The sequence below is a fragment of the Anas platyrhynchos genome, chromosome 32 (assembly GCF_047663525.1).
Source record: "Anas platyrhynchos isolate ZD024472 breed Pekin duck chromosome 32, IASCAAS_PekinDuck_T2T, whole genome shotgun sequence".
In the NCBI taxonomy this organism is placed as follows: domain Eukaryota; kingdom Metazoa; phylum Chordata; class Aves; order Anseriformes; family Anatidae; genus Anas; species Anas platyrhynchos.
In genome coordinates, this window is record NC_092619.1 from 3,233,092 (window position 1) to 3,249,907 (window position 16,816).

General features: G+C 50.9%; 3 protein-coding genes and 1 pseudogene across 3 annotated transcripts in view; all 4 read left to right on the forward strand.

The window, feature by feature from the left end:
- The window catches only part of LOC113842075 (scavenger receptor cysteine-rich domain-containing group B protein-like), a 124,751-nt gene that overhangs the window by 43,784 nt on the left and 64,151 nt on the right, over positions 1-16,816 (forward strand). The window lies entirely within an intron of this gene.
- LOC140000411 (olfactory receptor 14C36-like) lies at positions 4,331-4,912 on the forward strand. Its single transcript, XM_072030297.1, has one exon. The coding sequence runs from the start codon at positions 4,331-4,333 to the stop codon at positions 4,910-4,912; it is 582 nt and encodes a 193-aa protein (XP_071886398.1).
- On the forward strand, positions 12,073-12,684 carry LOC140000412 (olfactory receptor 14J1-like). The gene has a single exon (XM_072030298.1). The coding sequence runs from the start codon at positions 12,073-12,075 to the stop codon at positions 12,682-12,684; it is 612 nt and encodes a 203-aa protein (XP_071886399.1).
- Positions 15,178-15,765, forward strand: LOC140000413 (olfactory receptor 14A16-like; annotated as a pseudogene).

Here is a 16,816-nt window from a genome sequence, read left to right on the forward strand (position 1 = left end):
TGATCTGTGGTTCCAGAGGAGGTCCACATAGCTGATCAGAGGACTGGAGCACATCTCCTGTGAAGAAAGGCTGAGAGAGCTGGAGCTGTTCAGCCTGAAGAAAAGAAGGGTCCTGGGAGACCTCAATGCAGCTTTTCAGTGCTTAAAGGAGTCTTATAAATAAGATAAAGAGTAACATTTTGCTTGGGCCAGTAATGACAGGACAAGAGAGAATGGCTTTAAACCAGGCCCCTCACTCTGCAGAGCATCACCACCAGCTTTGGGCACCTCAGGGACCACAGGAAGGGGACAGGAGTGGCAGGTCCTGTCCTACCAGAGGAAAACTCAGATATTGTCTGAGTTGTGTGGCCATGCTGGGTGAGGACTCACAGCAGGGCATTTGTGGTGCAGAGCCAGAGCTCGTGGACAGGAGTAACATGCAAGTGCAGGAGGCAGGTGGTCACTCTGGGCCATTGGTGGAATGATTAGCATGGGAAGGTGGCCCAGGACATTCGTCATCCCCAGCCTTAGCGATGGTTGTTGCTAGTACTGGCTGCTCACTCCGATTTATGGCTGGGGTTTGCCGCCAGGCCACCCCCATCCTCACCTTCAGCTCCCTGCCTGTGTGGGGGAATGGCCAACCCTGTCCAACCTCTTCCCTGGACCAGACACTTTCAGATCCCAGAGCAGGGATGTCTGTGAAACTCCCCATGGGACATGGTCAGGGCAAGGCAGGCATCAGGCGCAGGGGGAAGGGGAGAGCTATAGAGAAAGAGAAGCAAGGGCTGCAGCGAGGATCATGCTTGGGGACCATTGCCCACCCTGACCACACCCTTCCCTGTGCTGTGCCTGAACAGTGGGGCCATGGGACCATGTGTGGGACAGAAGGGACAGGCTGGTGCAGGGATAGAGCCCAGACAGGGGCCATGAAACCTCTGCCAGGAGGTGACAGCAAAGAAGGAATTAACAAGGAATTAATGGACGATTCCTTTGTTATGCAGGTATGATCAGGGGAAAGGCAGTGCTCACCGGGAACTTGTAGCTGCAAGGAAAGTCAAGAGTAAAAATCCAAGCTTCAGTGACTGCATTAGAGCTCAAGGCTGGACAAGACAAAAGCAGGGCTGCTGTTGAAAGGGGAGAGTGACTGCATAAGAGCAGACATTGGTGGGGCTGGAGGCATTCAGTGCCTTCTTTGACTTAGTCTTCTTTAGGGCGGTGGAGCAGAGTCTGGCTGGAGGCCTGTGACTAGCGGTGTTCCCCAGGGGTCGGTGCTGGGTCCGGTCTTGTTCAACATCTTCATCGATGACCTTGATGAGTGAATAGTGTCTGCCCTCAGCAAGTACGCTGATGACACAAAGCTGGGAGGAGTGGCTGACACGCCAGAAGGCTGTGCTGCCATTCAGCAAGACCTGGACCGGCTGGAGAGATGGGCAGGAAGAAACCAAATGAGATTTAATAAGAGCAAGTGTAGAGCCCTGCACCTGGGAAGGAACAACCCGAAGTATCAGTACAGGCTGGGGGACAACCTGCTGGAGAGGAGCTCTGAGGAGAAGGACCTGGGGTTCCTGGTGGACGACAGGTTGACCATGAGCCAGCACTGTGCCCTTGTGGCCAAGAGGGCTAATGGGATCCTGGCGTGCATTAAAAGGAGTGTGGCCAGCATGTCAAGGGAGGTGATCCTCCCCCTCTACTCTGCTCTGGTCAGGCCTCAGCTGGAGTACTGTGTCCAGTTCTGGGCTCCCCGCTACAAGAAAGACAGAGATCTCCTGGAAAGAGTCCAGCGGAGGGCCACAAAGATGATACAGGGCCTGGAGCATCTTCCTTATGAGGAAAGGCTGAGAGACCTGGGTCTCTTCAGCTTGGAGAAGAGAAGACTGAGAGGGGATCTCCTCAGTGTATATAAATATCTGAGGGGTGGTGGACAGAAGGATGTAGCCAACCTCTTCTCAGTGGTTTGTGGGGATAGGACGAGGGGCAATGGCTGCAAGTTAGAGCACAGGAAGTTCCGCACTGACATGCAAAAGAACTTCTTCACAGTGAGGGTGGTGGAGCATTGGAACAGGCTGCCTAGGGAGGTTGTGGAGTCTCCTTCTCTGGAGATATTCAAGGCCTGTCTGGGCGCCTACCTGGGCAGCCTGCTCTGACGAACATATTTGGCAGGGGGGTTGGACCTGATGATCTTTCAAGGTCCTTTCCAACCCTTACAGTTCTGTGATTGTGTGTGATTCCTTTCCAACCCCAAACATTCTGTGATTCTATGAGCCTGCTGGGTTGTGTAGTCTGTGTACACAGAGGGATTTCATTTGTTGTGAAAAATATTGCTTCTCCTGAATATTTACACATTCTTGAAAGAAATGGAATGCAATTTGTGGGTGTCCTAACTATTAACAGAACAGGAAAAGATGATTTCCATAAGGAACTCCTATTTCATTTAGGAGAAAAGATAGCACTGGAAATAGGTGTCTGCCTCTAGCTGACACAATGAAGAACAGTGATTGCATCAGTTTGATTCACAGCTGATTCCCCAGGAGGCCCAGGGACTTGTCAAGAGCTCCCTGTGCTGCTGAACTGGGCTCCTGGGCTCCTGGGCCCAAGGGGAGCTCCTGGCAAGCGGGCAGCACTGCAGAGAGACAGCTCTGCCCAGGAGCAGCTCCTCTGCACAGTGCAGCAGCAGGGCTGGGGGCACTGCCTGCAGGGGACAAGAGTGGCTGAGAGAAGGGAGGGAGATGTTAAAGGCAGTGTGGAGGGGGGATGCTGAGAGCTCACTGCGGGAGAAATCTTCACAACACTTAACAGAGTAAGTATCTGGTTGCAGGGCCATGCAGCTCTTGTTCCTGTTGCCATCTTCAGATTTGCTGGAAAATCCCACAGCCTATGGGATCTTTATGGAGGACTCAAGACTCAGGAGGAGTTTTTTGGATAAGAAGAGAACAACAAGGTCCATAGCAAGGATTACCTTCCAAAGCTGTCAGAGGGTCAGGACATGAGGGCTCCTTCTCACAGGGCCTGCTGCTGGCTGTGAAGTTGGGGTGCAGGCAGAGGTGCCCAGGGCTGTGGTGCAGAGTAGGGTCCCTGCTGTGCCCCAGGGGCTGTGTGCCAGGGCACAGCCTCTGCCACCTGCCAGGCTCAGCACTCAGCCTACCCAGAGAGAGCCCAGTTCTTGTTTAGTCCTGTTAGAACAGAGCTGCTTTATATCCATTGAACATGGGGAGATGTCCCTAGGCAGTTGTCTGGGAAAAGAGGTGTCTGCAGAGCAGAGCACACAGGTGATGAGGATCTGTGAGCAATGGCAGGGAGAAGATGTGGGAACAGGGAAGCAGCTGCCAGCAGGGACAACTCCAGGCAGCAGAGACCTGGGCAGGGAGGGAGAGGGAGCTGCTACCTGAAACACCAAGGGAGGTGGTTTTCAGGCACTCCCTGCCAGGCCTGCAGTGCAGGCACCTTCTCTGCAGCAACCCCCTGCTCTCCTCTGCCACACAGCACAGCCTCTGCCCTCAGGGGCTTTAGGGCATGAGCCACCTCCTCCTCAGCTGGACCTCCTGGAGAAGAGAGAAGCCTGTGTCCTGCAAGGTGATACATCACGATGAGGCTAAGAGTACCTGCCCTGCAGTGTCACTCTCCTAGTTGGCATGAAAACTTGGTAAGCTGAAGGCTTTCTTGCATGTCCATCTGCCTTTCGCTATGTCATTGGGTTGGAGCATTGTGGTATTCTCTCTTATTTCTCCATATGTTTGTGGGTCTCCTACTTCTTTGTCTAGGGATCAGATGGGTGTAAACTTCTGTTCTGAACTGGACTGCTGGTGACCAAGGTGCCCAAACTCCATTTTACACTGTCAGGCACACTGTCATTCAGGTGAGAGGGCTGTTAAATGAGGTGCCTCATTCTTCATTCAGCACATGGAATAGTAATTTCTGTGCAGGAGGAGTGGGTTTTCCTCAGAGAAGTCTACCTTACTTGTCACTTTTATCTTCTCCTAGTGCAGACATGCATGCCCTGAGGCAGCAAATGTCCAACAGCAGCTTCCCCACAGAGTTCTTCCTTATGGCATTTGCAGACACGCGTGAGCTGCAGCTCCTGCACTTCGGGCTCTTCCTGGGCATCTACCTGGCTGCCCTCCTGGGCAACGGCCTCATCCTCACAGCCATAGCCTGCAACCACCGCCTCCACACCCCCATGTACTTCTTCCTCCTCAACCTTGCCCTCCTCGACCTGGGCTGCATCTCCACCACTGTCCCTAAAGCCATGGCCAATTCCCTCTGGGACACCAGGGCCATTTCCTGCACAGGTTGTGCTACCCAAACCTTTCTGTTAGTCTTTTTTATCTCAGCAGAATTTTATCTTCTCACCATCATGGCCTATGACCGCTACATTGCCATCTGCAAACCCCTGCACTACAGGACAATAATGGACAGCAGAACTTGTGTCAACATGGCAGCAGCTGCCTGGGGCAGTGGTTTTCTCAACACTGTCCTTCACACTGCCAATACATTTTCCCTCCCCCTCTGCCAAGGCAATGTCCTGGACCAGTTCTTCTGTGAAATTCCCCAGATCCTCAAGCTCTCCTGCTCAGATGCCTACCTCAGAGAAGTTGGGCTTGTTGTGGTTAGTGCTGTTTTTGCATTTGGTTGTTTTGTTTTCCTTGTGCTGACCTATGTGCAGATCTTCAGGGCTGTGCTGAGGATTGCCCCAGAGCATGACCAGCACAAAGCCTTTTCCACTTGCCTCCCTCACCTGGCTGTGGTCTCACTGTTTCTCAGCACTGTCTTTTTTGCCTACCTGAAGCCCCCTTCCATGTTCTCCTCCTCCCTGAATCTTTTGCTGGCAGTTTTGTACTCGGTGGTGCCTCCAGCAGTGAACCCCCTCATCTACAGCATGAGGAACCAGGAGCTCAAGGATGCAGTGTGGAACCTCATGACTGTTTTTCAGAAGTGATAAATTGTCTATCTTCCTTCTCATATCACTCATAATATAACTCATTACAGGTGAGATGTATTTTTTTTTTTTTCTCATTTTGCTTTTCATTTCTTGTGGTAATATTGTCCAAAAAGAAATTATTTTTTCATCTTCTTCCATGTAAACACCCATCAGTCTTGAATGACTCTGAGACGTGGTAGAAACAAGGTGTATTTAAAGTGTGTTTGAGATATATTTAAATAAAAGGAAGGACCTGCAGTGACTTGCTTGTCTGAGATCCTTCCTCAGACAAGCCTCCACACCTGTGGTGGAGCTGCAGGGGCACTTGTCTGTCTGCAGAGAGTCCTGGCACAGGAGCACTGCCACGGATCCCCGGGCTTGGTCTTTCCTGTCCACAGGCAGGGTCAGGCCAGGGGCATGTCTCTAACCCAGCTGGCTCTGTACCAGCATCTCCAGAATAAAAGGGCATCTGCTTGGGGCAGTGCCTGAAGGCTCAGCTCTTCTCCCAAAGCTGCTGTCATGGATATTGCAAAGGAACGGAATTGAAGGAGGCTCCTTGCTTTATTTGATTCCTTGTGGGCTTATGAGGATGAGATCAGCTGATCACCCAGGGTCAGCTTTTAGGCAGGGAGGACTGATTCTGGTGTTGCCTGCATGGATATGGTGACTCTACCAGCCTGTGTCCACAGCATGCAGTAGGTGTGAAGGCCAGCAGGCATCTTTCTAGAGGGAAGTGGAAGCTGCCAGAAGAGCCCAGGGGATCATCAGGGACAGTGTGTGTCAAGGAATCAGCAAGGCATGGAGCCCACAGAGCATGAGCGTTTCCAAGGTAGAGCTACCCAGAGATATTATGCAAGATCTGGGATGGAACAGGCAAAGGAGAGCTCTGCAACTCCAGGGATCACAGCAGTGTTGCCTTCAGGGGGCAGTGGCGACCTGGTTCAGGAACGGCACGGCGACCAACCCCAGGCCGCTCGGTCCATCGGCTCACAGACACCAATGTGGTGGATGGCAAATGGCGTTTATTGTCGAGTCACATGGGCTTATATACCCGAGGCCCATAGCGTCACTTCCGCTTGCTTACATCACAGGCCACACGCTACTGTCCATCAAGGGAGGGGCTCCACCTTTCCGTACAGCACGACATCTTCCGGCCGCCAGACCCTAACTACCCACACAGCAGACATAGGGAAAGAAGTCTGGTGTGTTATTTGTTACACCTCTGGTGAAATTTCATAGACTGGATCTAGTAAACCACACAAAAACATCCCTTCACATTGGAAATGATTTGGACTTGGTGATCCTTGTGGGTCCCTTCCACAAGGGGAAGGTGAGGAGGTGAGGTAATTTGCAGATGGCAGCAGCAGGAGCACTGCCACAGACCTCCACTTCTCCATTTGATGCTTTGGGGTCTGATGTGTCTGAAGCTGATGAGTTTGGTTGTGTGGGAGACCTTCTGATGCCTAAGCTAGTTGGCAGGCAGAGTACTTGAGGTGCACTGGAATACCCGCTGGTGCTCCTGGGTGGGCTGGGAAGAGACCTCCTGAGCACAACAGCTCCTTGTAGCCCTGTGGATGCTGGCTGTGAGGTCACTTCTGTCCCAGCACCTGGCTGGCCAACAGCAGGGAGGCAGAGCCTCTGAGGTCATAAAGGCCCTCAGAAAGCTGCCCCCAACAGGGTGACACATTTGGGGAAGTGAGGGGAAAGCTGGGTGAATAAAGGGGGGAGATCTGGATGGAGAGAAGAGGGGCTTGGCTAAGAGAAAGGAAAGATCTTGAAGAGGTAACAGGGGTTCAGGTACGGCTGATGCTTCTGCAACACTCACTGGGAAAATATTCATGTTGTGTCCTGGTAATATAATAAGTCACAATATAAAGTCGTAATATAAAACGACTAGTAACCCAAAAATCTAGTGTTACCCTAAATGCTCTCTCTCACCCTGAAAGGCATTCACTGCTCTAATACCCAAACTCAATTCCTGCCTTGAAGTCAAACTCCAGACACATTACCTGTGCAAGAGCACAGATTTTCCCCTAATTGTGAAGCATTTCTGAAGAACAATTTGAGTTCTCTGCTGTCATATCTTACGTAATACCACCACCATTTGTACGTGAGCTCCACAAGTAGATGTCTCCAGAGGTTTATGCTACTGCTGGATTGTGTTAGGCTGTGTGATAACAAGCACATCTGCACACAAAATGAAGGCCCAGGCAAGCGATGGCCCATCACAGGAGAGTCCTCAGCTCAACAAGAGTCCATTTCCATGAGCCCAGAAGAGTTCAAAGCACAATGGCAGGTAGGAACCAGGTCACTGTCTCCTGAGCAACCAAGATCTTGTCCCAGCTCCTTCCAGGGATACTGTGGAAGGGCTGTCAGCCCAGTGTCCAGGCAGGAAACCCTTCAAGATGAATCAATGGCAGCAGCTCTCCACATCACCATTTGGACTAAGGGGATTACTGCCAAGGGCTGTAGGTCTCCTGTTATAAATTCACTCAGTCCCAAATTAGGATTATAATCCTAAGTGATTATAGTACTATGTGCAGTTCTAAGCACCACAGTACAAAAAGGACATGAAACTATTGGTGGATGGATCCTTGTGTGTCCCTTCCAACTTGGGATATTCTATGATTTTCTGATTCCAGGCCATCAAATCCATACAGGCCAATAAACATGGTTGTTCCTTCCCTCCATCTGGCTGGAAGCAGGGCCCTCTAGCCCTATTCATAGTAGTTGTCAGTGTGTCTCAGGGACTGTAGTGGAAACAGGAGCAGCTGTTTTCTTAGAAGGTCCCCCTTTGGCCATTGTTTTTCCTTACAACTCACATACTCATGCCTCTAGGGTCAAGGCAGATTTCCCATCCCATTTTCTCATGTCCTCTCCATGGTCATGCAGGTAAAACCATGGGGTGGCACGTGGTGTGTACCCACCATATCCCCTTTCCTGAGAAGAGCAGAGGCTGATGACAAGCTTGACAAAAGCCGACAGTGTGCGCTTCCACGCCAGAAGGCCATCCGCATCCTGGGCTGCATCAAAAGAGGACTGGCCATCAGGTCGAGGGAGGTGATTGTCCCCCTCTACTCTGTTCTTTTGAGGCTCCACTTGGAACAATGTGTCTAGGTCTGGGGCCCCCAGCAGAAGAAGAAGGTTGAGGTGTTAGCAGGTCCAGAGGAGGGTCATGAAGTTGATCTGAGGGCTGTAACATCTCTTTTATGAAGAAAGGTTGAGAGATCTGCTGCTGTTCTGCCTACAGAAGAGAAGGCTGTGGGGGGACCTCATTGTTGCCTTTCAGTACTTAAAGAGGCCTCATACAAAAATGGAGAGAGTCTTTGCTCAATCAGGTAATGACAGGATGAGGGGGGAATGGTTTCAAACTAAAAGAGGGGAGGTTTAGATTAGAGGTTAGGATGAAATTCTTCACTCAGAGGGTGGTGAGGCACTAGAATAGGTTGCCCAGAGAGGTTGTGGATGCCCCATCCCTGGAGGTGTTCAAGACCAGGCTGGCTGAGGCACTGGATAACCTGATATAGTGAGAGACATCCCTGCCCATGGCAGGGGGCTTAGAACTGGATGATCTTTAAGGTCTCTTCCTCACCAAGACATTCTTTGACTCTATCTTTCTATGATCCAAATACCTCTTGAACACTGACAGTCATGGGACATCAACAAGGTCTCTAGAAAGCCCATTCCAGTGTTTGACCACCCTCACAGTACAGAATATTTTCCTAATGCCCAGTCTGAACAGCCCCTGGTGCAGCTTTGTGCCTTTCCCACATGTCCTGCCATTGGTTTCCAGGGAGAAGAGACCGGCACCCCCCTCTCCACTTCCCCTCCTGAGAAAGTAATTGACAGCAATGAGGCTGCCCTTCAGCCTTCTTTTCTCCAGACTACCCAACAGTCCACAGGCTGTCTTCATAGGACAGGCCTTTTACCAGCATTCCCCCTTTTCTCTTGGTTCCCCATCTAAAACTGTCCTTAATCAGATAACCTCGCTGGAATAAACATTTTCTCTCTGTCCCGTGCTCTCACCAGTCAGTGTGACTGACCGGGTCTGCTTCCCTTCACTGCCTCCTTTATCACTTGTTGGTCAGGTTTGTGTCCCTGGATTCATTGTGGTTTATCCCCAGGATATAGCCAAGCACCACACACACAGCCAGTCTCTCCTTCCCCCTCCTCAAGAGAACAGGGGGAGATAAACAGGCTATGGGGAGAGACTCTTTATCAGGGAGTGTAGCAGTAAGATAAGGGGCAAAAGTTAAAAATAATAAAAAGAAGCAAGTCACTGGAACAGGTTGCTCAGAGAACTGGTGGATGCCTCATCTTCCCTTAGCGGTGTTCAACGTCAGGGTGGATGGGCCCTTGAGCAAAGAGGTCTAGTGGCAAGAACACTTGCCTGTTGCAGGGGAATTGGAACTAGATGGTCTTGAAGGTTCCCCCAGACCCAAAGAGTTCATGATATGGTGATCCTGCAGGCCAGCAATCGGTTGTGTAGCTTATGTAGACAGAGGGATTTCAGTTTCTATGAAAAAAAATCATCTCCCTGAGTATCAACAAGTCCTTGGAAGAAATGGGACGCAGCCTGCCTCTCACTTTGTGGGTGTCTGGTCTCACAATGGAAGAAGAAAATATAATTCTTATGCCAAACTCTTATTTTCAATTAGGGGAAAAATCAACACTGGAAGTAATTGTCTATCCCCAGCTCAAAGAAGAAAATCAGTGATTGCTTCGGCCTGTTTCAAGGGGGAGCTCACCAAGGGGGAAAAGCTCCCTCTGCAGCTAAGTTGGGCCGGGCTCCTGGGCCCAAGGGGAGCTCCTGGCAAGCGGGCAGCACTGCAGAGAGACAGCTCTGCCCAGGAGCAGCTCCTCTGCACAGCACAGCAGGGCTGGGGACGCTGCCTGCAGGGGACAAGGGCGGCTGAGAGAAGGGAGGGAGATGTTAAAGGCAGTGTGGAGGGGGGATGCTGAGAGCTCACTGCAGGAGAAATCTTCACAGCCCTGAACAGGGTAAGTCTGTGGCTGCAGGGCAACACAGCTGTTGTTCCTGGTGCCATCTCCATATTTGCTGGCAAATCCCACAGCCTGTGGGAGTTTTCAGAAAGACTCAAGACTCAGGAGGTGTTTTTTTTTTGTTTGTTTGTTTGCTTGTTTGTTTGATAAGAGGAAAACAACAAACTCCAGAGCAGAGATTACCTGCCAAAGCTGTCAGAGGGTCAGGACATGAGGATGTCCTCATGTCTCACAGTGCTGGGTGCAGGCTGTGCAGTCAGGGTTGTCCAGGGCTGTGGTGCAGAGCAGGGTCCCTGCTGTGCCCCAGGGGCTGTGTGCTGGGGCAGGACCCCTGCTGCCTGCCAGGCTCAGCACTCAGCCTGCCCCGGGAGCTGCCCAGACTGTGCATCGGTCAGTTGGTGGTGTGCAGTTCCTCTGTCTATAATTTCTCTGTGTGTTCTTTTACTCTCATTTTTTTTTCCTTTTACTTTCCTCTTAAACTGTCCTGATCTTGACCCTCATTGTTTATTTGTTTGTTTATTTGTTTGTTTTTTTGTTTGTTTCTGATTCTTTCCCCCATCCCACTGTGGGGAACTGAGCAAACAGCTGCATGGTGCTGTGCTGCCTGCAGGGCTAAACCACAACAGTGCAGGGCAGAGCTGAGCACACAGCACAGGGCATGGGGTCTGTGAGCCATGGCAGGGCACAGACATGGGGACAGAGAAGCAGCTCCCAGCAGGGACAGCTGCAAGCACAGAGACAGGGGTAGGCACTAAGAAGAAATATTTAACCAGAAACCTGTGCCAGGGCAATACAGGCACCTCCTGCCATGTTGTACAGTGCAGATCCCTTCCCCTAGGCAACCCCCCCACTTCTCCTCCCCAGTCCAGCTAGGAAAGGGGAAGCCTTGCCCGAGTGCCCAGGTTTCCCTCTCCTTACCTCTCTCCCCTACAACATCATTGTATTTCTTCTCGTTTCTCCACCTGTCTGTGTTGCTCTTGGCATTGACGTCTGACCCTCTGGGGATGGCAGTTTCAGCTGCAGAGTCAGGCACTAACCTTGTGGCTCCCATCCCATGGATGTGTCCATTGGGCTGTGGAGTCCCAGCATTCCTCTAACCTGTGGGACTTTGGCAATGCAGATAGTGCATTGAAAAGATCTGACTCTCCCTTCACCAGATATAGCCTCATTAGGACACTTGACTGAGTCATGGAGATGTCCTCCCAAGCAGTGAGCTGCCCTCCAATCTGCAATCCCTCCCATAGCAGCTCTGCTTTATCTGATAGAGAAGTGCAGAAAAGTTATGGGCAGGGAAAAGCTGTTGGGGTGGTGAAAGGAACTCCTTGGCTAGCAGATGGGTGCTGAGAGTACCTGGAGGCAGGGTGAGGCACTCAGTCATTTGCAAAGGATCTGCCTGTGCTCTCAGAGGTATCTGATTTCTTCTCAGGGGGACACAGGACTATAATACCCCTCGTTCTACACCCAACTGTCTTCGAATTGGGGGTGTAGATGCTGAAAACTTTTCTGTTTTCAGAGGGATTTCATCTGGAAGATTCTGAATATCAGATCTGGCCTCTGCATCCCCCCTGCTCCCAGGTACCACAGAATTAGAGCATGACCAACATCTGGGGAGTCTATGGGAAGAGGCCCTGCTCCTTGTGGCACACTCATCATAAAACAGAACTCCAGGGAGGGAACTGCATCAAGGTCCTGCCAAAAAGGACTAATGACCAGAGTGTAGTGAGGGGGAGTCTATGAGGAATGGTTTTGACTTTTTCTGCAGAGAAGTCTGTTCTAAATTTTTGCTTTCTTTTTCTCCTGTGACAGTCATCAGGGCCCACAGGCAGCAAATGTCCAACAGCAGCTTCCCCACAGAGTTCCTCCTCCTGCCATTCGCAGACACACGCGAGCTGCAACTCCTGAACTTGGCGCTCTTCCTGGGCATCTACCTGGCTGCCCTCCTGGGCAACGGCCTCATCCTCACTGCTGTAACCTGCGACCACCGCCTCCACACCCCCATGTACTTCTTCCTCCTCAACCTTGCCCTCGTCGACCTGGGCACTATTACCACCACTGTCCCCAAAGCCATGGCCAATTCCCTGTGGAACACCAGGACCATCTCCTACTCTGGATGTGCTGCACAGGTCATTATCTTTTTTTTTTTCATGGGAGGAGAGTACTTACTTCTTATTCTCATGGCCTATGACCGCTACGTTGCCATCTGTAATCCCCTGCGCTATGGGACACTCGTAACTGGAAGAACTTGTGTCAACATGGCAGCAGCTGCCTGGGGCAGTGGCTTTCTCAATGCCATGGTACATGCTGCCAATACCTTTTCCCTTCCCCTCTGCCAAGGCAATGCCCTGGACCAGTTCTTCTGTGAAGTTCCCCAGATCCTCAAGCTCTCTTGCTCAAATGCCTACCTCAGGGAAGTTGGGCTTCTAGTGGTTACAGCATGTGTTTTCTTTACATGTTTTGTTTTCCTTGTGCTGTCCTATGTGCAGATCTTCAGGGCTGTGCTGAGGATGACCTCTGAGCAGGTACAGGACAAAGCCTTTTCCACATGCCTCCCTCACCTGGCCGTGGTCTCACTGTTTATCAGCACTGCCTTTTTAGCTTACCTGAAGCCCCCCTCTATATCCTTCTCCTCCCTGAATCTTTTGCTGGCAGTTTTGTATTCAGTGGTGCCTTCAGCAGTGAACCCCCTCATCTACAGCATGAGGAACAAGGAACTCAAGGATGCAGTTAGGAAACTGATTTGGGGGAGGTTTTGCAGCACTAATAAAGATACCTTCACTCTCCAATAATGAATGCCAGTACATCTCCTTCCAAGATTGTCTTTTCGTTGTTCTCATTATTATTATTTTTTCCTTATTGTCATTATGACTGTTGGTGTTCCTTACATTCTTACATAAATATTTGGATTCCCCTCTCTGCTATCAATGAATGAACCTGATCCATCCCATATGGAGGCTATATAAATGTGCATCTAACACTGTGAGTCAATGAAGACTCTCTCATAAGGTGTCTGTAATAAAATTGAATTACCCCAGTACAATGCCCGAAGCCTGGGCTTTCCTTCCCAAACCAGTGCCAAGAATATGCCCAAAGAATGGCTCCCCACAAGAGTCTGTTCAAGCTTCAGTTCAGGAAGGCATGGCTCGTTGTCACATTGTGACCTGTCAGAGACCGAGGGCTGGATTTAAGACTCACCTATGGGTGTCTGCTTACAGTGGAGGCAGCGAATGGTCACTGCATAACATAGCCAGGGCAGTTTCCAAATGTGAGGCATGGGAGAGAGCAGAGATCCCTTCTAGCCTCTGGACAGCAAACAAAGGAGGTGCCTTGGTTGGCTCAGTTGAAAACTTTCCCCCAGCAGAGAGAAGGAAGATCCATCCCTGTCTTGCAGGAGTGTCCTGCCTAAAAACAGGACATGGAAAGGTGATCCTTGGACCTCATCCATTTTCTGAATGAGGAAGGACCGTGCTGGAAATGAGATTCCTTCAATAGCTGAGGGAAGGAACATCAGTGATTACTTCAGCGTGTTTCAAAGTTGGTTCCCCTGGAGGCCCAGGGACATCTCAAGGGACATAAGAGAGGGGAAAGAAAGAGAGGTGTTGGGCTGGAGCTGTGCTGCTGAGCTGGGCTGGGCTCCTGGGCCCAACGGGAGCTCCTGGCAAGCGGGCAGCACTGCAGAGAGACAGCTCTGCCCAGGAGCAGCTCCTCTGCACAGCACAGCAGGGCTGGGGGCACTGCCTGCAGGGGACAAGGGACAAGGGTGGCTGAGAGAAGGGAGGGAGATGTTAAAGGCAGTGTGGAGGGGGGATGCTGAGAGATCACAGTGGGAGAAATCTTCACAGCCCTGAACAGGGTAAGTCTATGGCTGCAGGGCAACACAGCTGTTGTTCCTGGTACCATCTGCAGATTTGCTGACGAATCCCACACCCTATGGGATCTTTCAGGAGAACTCTCAGAGTTTCTTTGGATAACAGAAAAATGACAAGCTCCAGAGCAGGGATTACCTACCAAAGCTATCAGTGGGACAGGACATGAGGGTTCCTTCTCACAGGGCCAGCTGCAGGCTGTGTAAGCAGGGTGCAGGTAGGGGTGGCCAGGGCTGTGGTGCAGAGCAGGGTCCCTGCTGTGCCCCAGGGGCTGTGTGCTGGGGCAGGGCCTCTGCTGCCTGGGAGGCTCTGCACTCAGCCTGCCTGGGGAGCTGCCCAGGGTGCTGTGGGGAAAAGCTGTGGCTGGAAGGACCAGAAGCCCAGGGCCAGGCAGGGTCCTGATGCCAGCAGGGAGCTGCTACATGGGCCAGGCTCCTCATATCTCCCCAGCACCCCCAGGGAAATTCTGGGGGAGATTCTTGAAAGGGAAGAACAACACCTGACATAACTGACAGGATGGCACTCTCTGAGGTCTCATTTTTCAACTTCCTCCTTTGGACGGCAGTCAGGGAGATGATAATGGTATTGTTAGGATTGTAGAAGGGACCTAAACTCATAGAGCATTACAGTTAAAAGAGATTTGTAGGTCTTTGAGGAAACTCATATATTCACTCCACGCCATTTAACCTGTTGGCAGGTTTAACCTGTAGGTAGCAACAACACAACCTTCTTTGATTCTTGTGGGATTGTTGGATGTACTTCTCAGCACTTGTAAATAGGGAGACGCCTCTGGCCACTGGATGCCTGAGATCCATTCCTGGTGCTCTTTACCAGCAGCACTGATTACTGCTGAGAATAGAGAGAATATTCATGGTCTCTGTGGCATCCTTAGGCAGAGAGATGCAGAGCTCCAGGCAGGAGCAAGTCTTCTTGAGATGAAGATGCAGTGAGGATACAGCCTTGGTGAGGATGTTTTCTATGAAATAAGGTTTAGTTTTTGCTCAGAAAAGTCTCTCTAACATGTCACTGTCTATTCCTCCATGGACAGGCAACCATGCCCTGAGTCAGCAAATGTCCAACAGCAGCTTCCCCACAGAGTTCCTCCTCCTGCCATTTGCAGACACACGCGGGCTGCAGCTCCTGCACTTCGGGCTCTTCCTGGGCATCTACCTGGCTGCCCTCCTGGGCAACGGCCTCATCCTCACAGCCATAGCCTGTGACCACCGCCTCCACACCCCCATGTACTTCTTCCTCCTCAACCTCGCCCTCATTGACCTGGGCATTATTACCACCACTGTTCCCAAAGCCATGGCCAACTCCCTGTGGGACACCAGGGCCATTTCCTCCTATGGATGTGCTGCTCAGATTTTATTCTTTTTCTTTTTCATTTCAGCAGAGTTTTTTCTTCTAATCATCATGGCCTATGACCGCTACGTTGCCATCTGCAAACCCCTGCACTACGGGACAATAATGGACAGCAGAACTTGTGTCAAGATGGCAGCAGCTGCCTGGGGCAGTGGCTTTCTCAATGCTGTGCTGCACACTGCCAATACCTTTTCCCTTCCCCTCTGCCAAGGCAATGTCCTGGACCAGTTCTTCTGTGAAATTCCCCAGATCCTCAAGCTGTCCTGCTCAGATGCCTACCTCAGATAAGTTGGGCTTCTTGTGGTTAGTGCCTGCTTAGCATTTGGATGTTTTGTTTTCCTTGTGCTGTCCTATGTGCAGATCTTCAGGGCAGTACTGAGGATCCCCTCACAGCAGGGACAGCACAAAGCCTTTTCCACATGCCTCCCTCACCTGCCTGTTGTCTCCCTGTTCATCAGCACTGGATTATTTGCCTATCTGAAGCCCCCCTCTGTAGCCTCCTCCTCCCTGAATCTTTTGCTGGCAGTTGTGTATTCAGTGGTGCCTCCAGCAGTGAACCCCCTCATCTACAGCATGAGGAACAAAGAGCTCAAGGATGCAATGTGCAAATTGGTAACTGGATATTTTCAGAACCAATAAATTGCCATTCTTCCTCTGCATATCATTTATAATGTAGCTCATTAGAGGCCCAGAAGCTGGAAATTTGTGTGTGGTTGTGTTGCATTATCTTATCTTTGATTTATGTGTGATAGTATTTCACACAAAGGTATCATTATTCATCCCCTTCCATTTCGGTATCTACCTGTCCGTGTGACTCTGAGACATGGAGTAAATGAGAAGCCAGGCTCTCTGTGTATTTCAATAAAAGAAAGAACCCTGCTGTGATTTGCTTGCCTGAGATCCTTCCTCAGAGACCTGTGGTCGAGCTGCAGGGGCACATGGATTTGTGCAAAGGTGGAGGGAAAAAGAGTCCTGGTACAGCAGCAACACTGCCAAATTTATTTTATTTATTTCATTTTATTATTATTATTTTTTTTCCCAAGCTGCTCTCTTTCACCTCCCACATTCCTGTTCTGAGCCCTTGTGTTACTCTGAGGACTGATTCTTCTTGTTGCTCAGGAGAGGCAGGAGAGCATGGAACATACAGAACATGAGTCTGTCCAACATGGAGGCACCCAGGTGCTAAAGCATTCAAGGTGCTAAATCAGGGCAAGGACAGCTCTGCAACTCCAGGAAACACAGCAGGCATAGGGAAAACAATCTCCTGGATTTGTTGTTATACCTCTGGTGAAATTTCATAGACTGAATACAGTGAAAAACAGCTCCCAACATTGGAAATGAGTTGGACTTGATGATCCTTGTGGGTTCCTCCTTGTCAGGCTATTCCATGAGTCTCTGACTCTGAAGAAGGCTGGCTATCTGTGTGCATCCTCCATGGCCAAGGAACCACTTGTGTGGGAGGCAGTCAGTGGCAGTGCCCCCCACCAGCTGGCTCTGCCTTCCCAGCCTGACCAGCACAGCCCTGCAGAGTGCCCCCATGGCCCCACACACCAAAGCCACATCGCTCTGCAGAGCAACACTGCCAGCTGGGGGGCTGTGGACAGCATGGGCAAGGGCTGCAGGAATGGCTGCTCAGGCCAGCCCAGATGTGCTGGGCTGGGGCAAGTCTGTGTGGGACATGGGGTGTCTC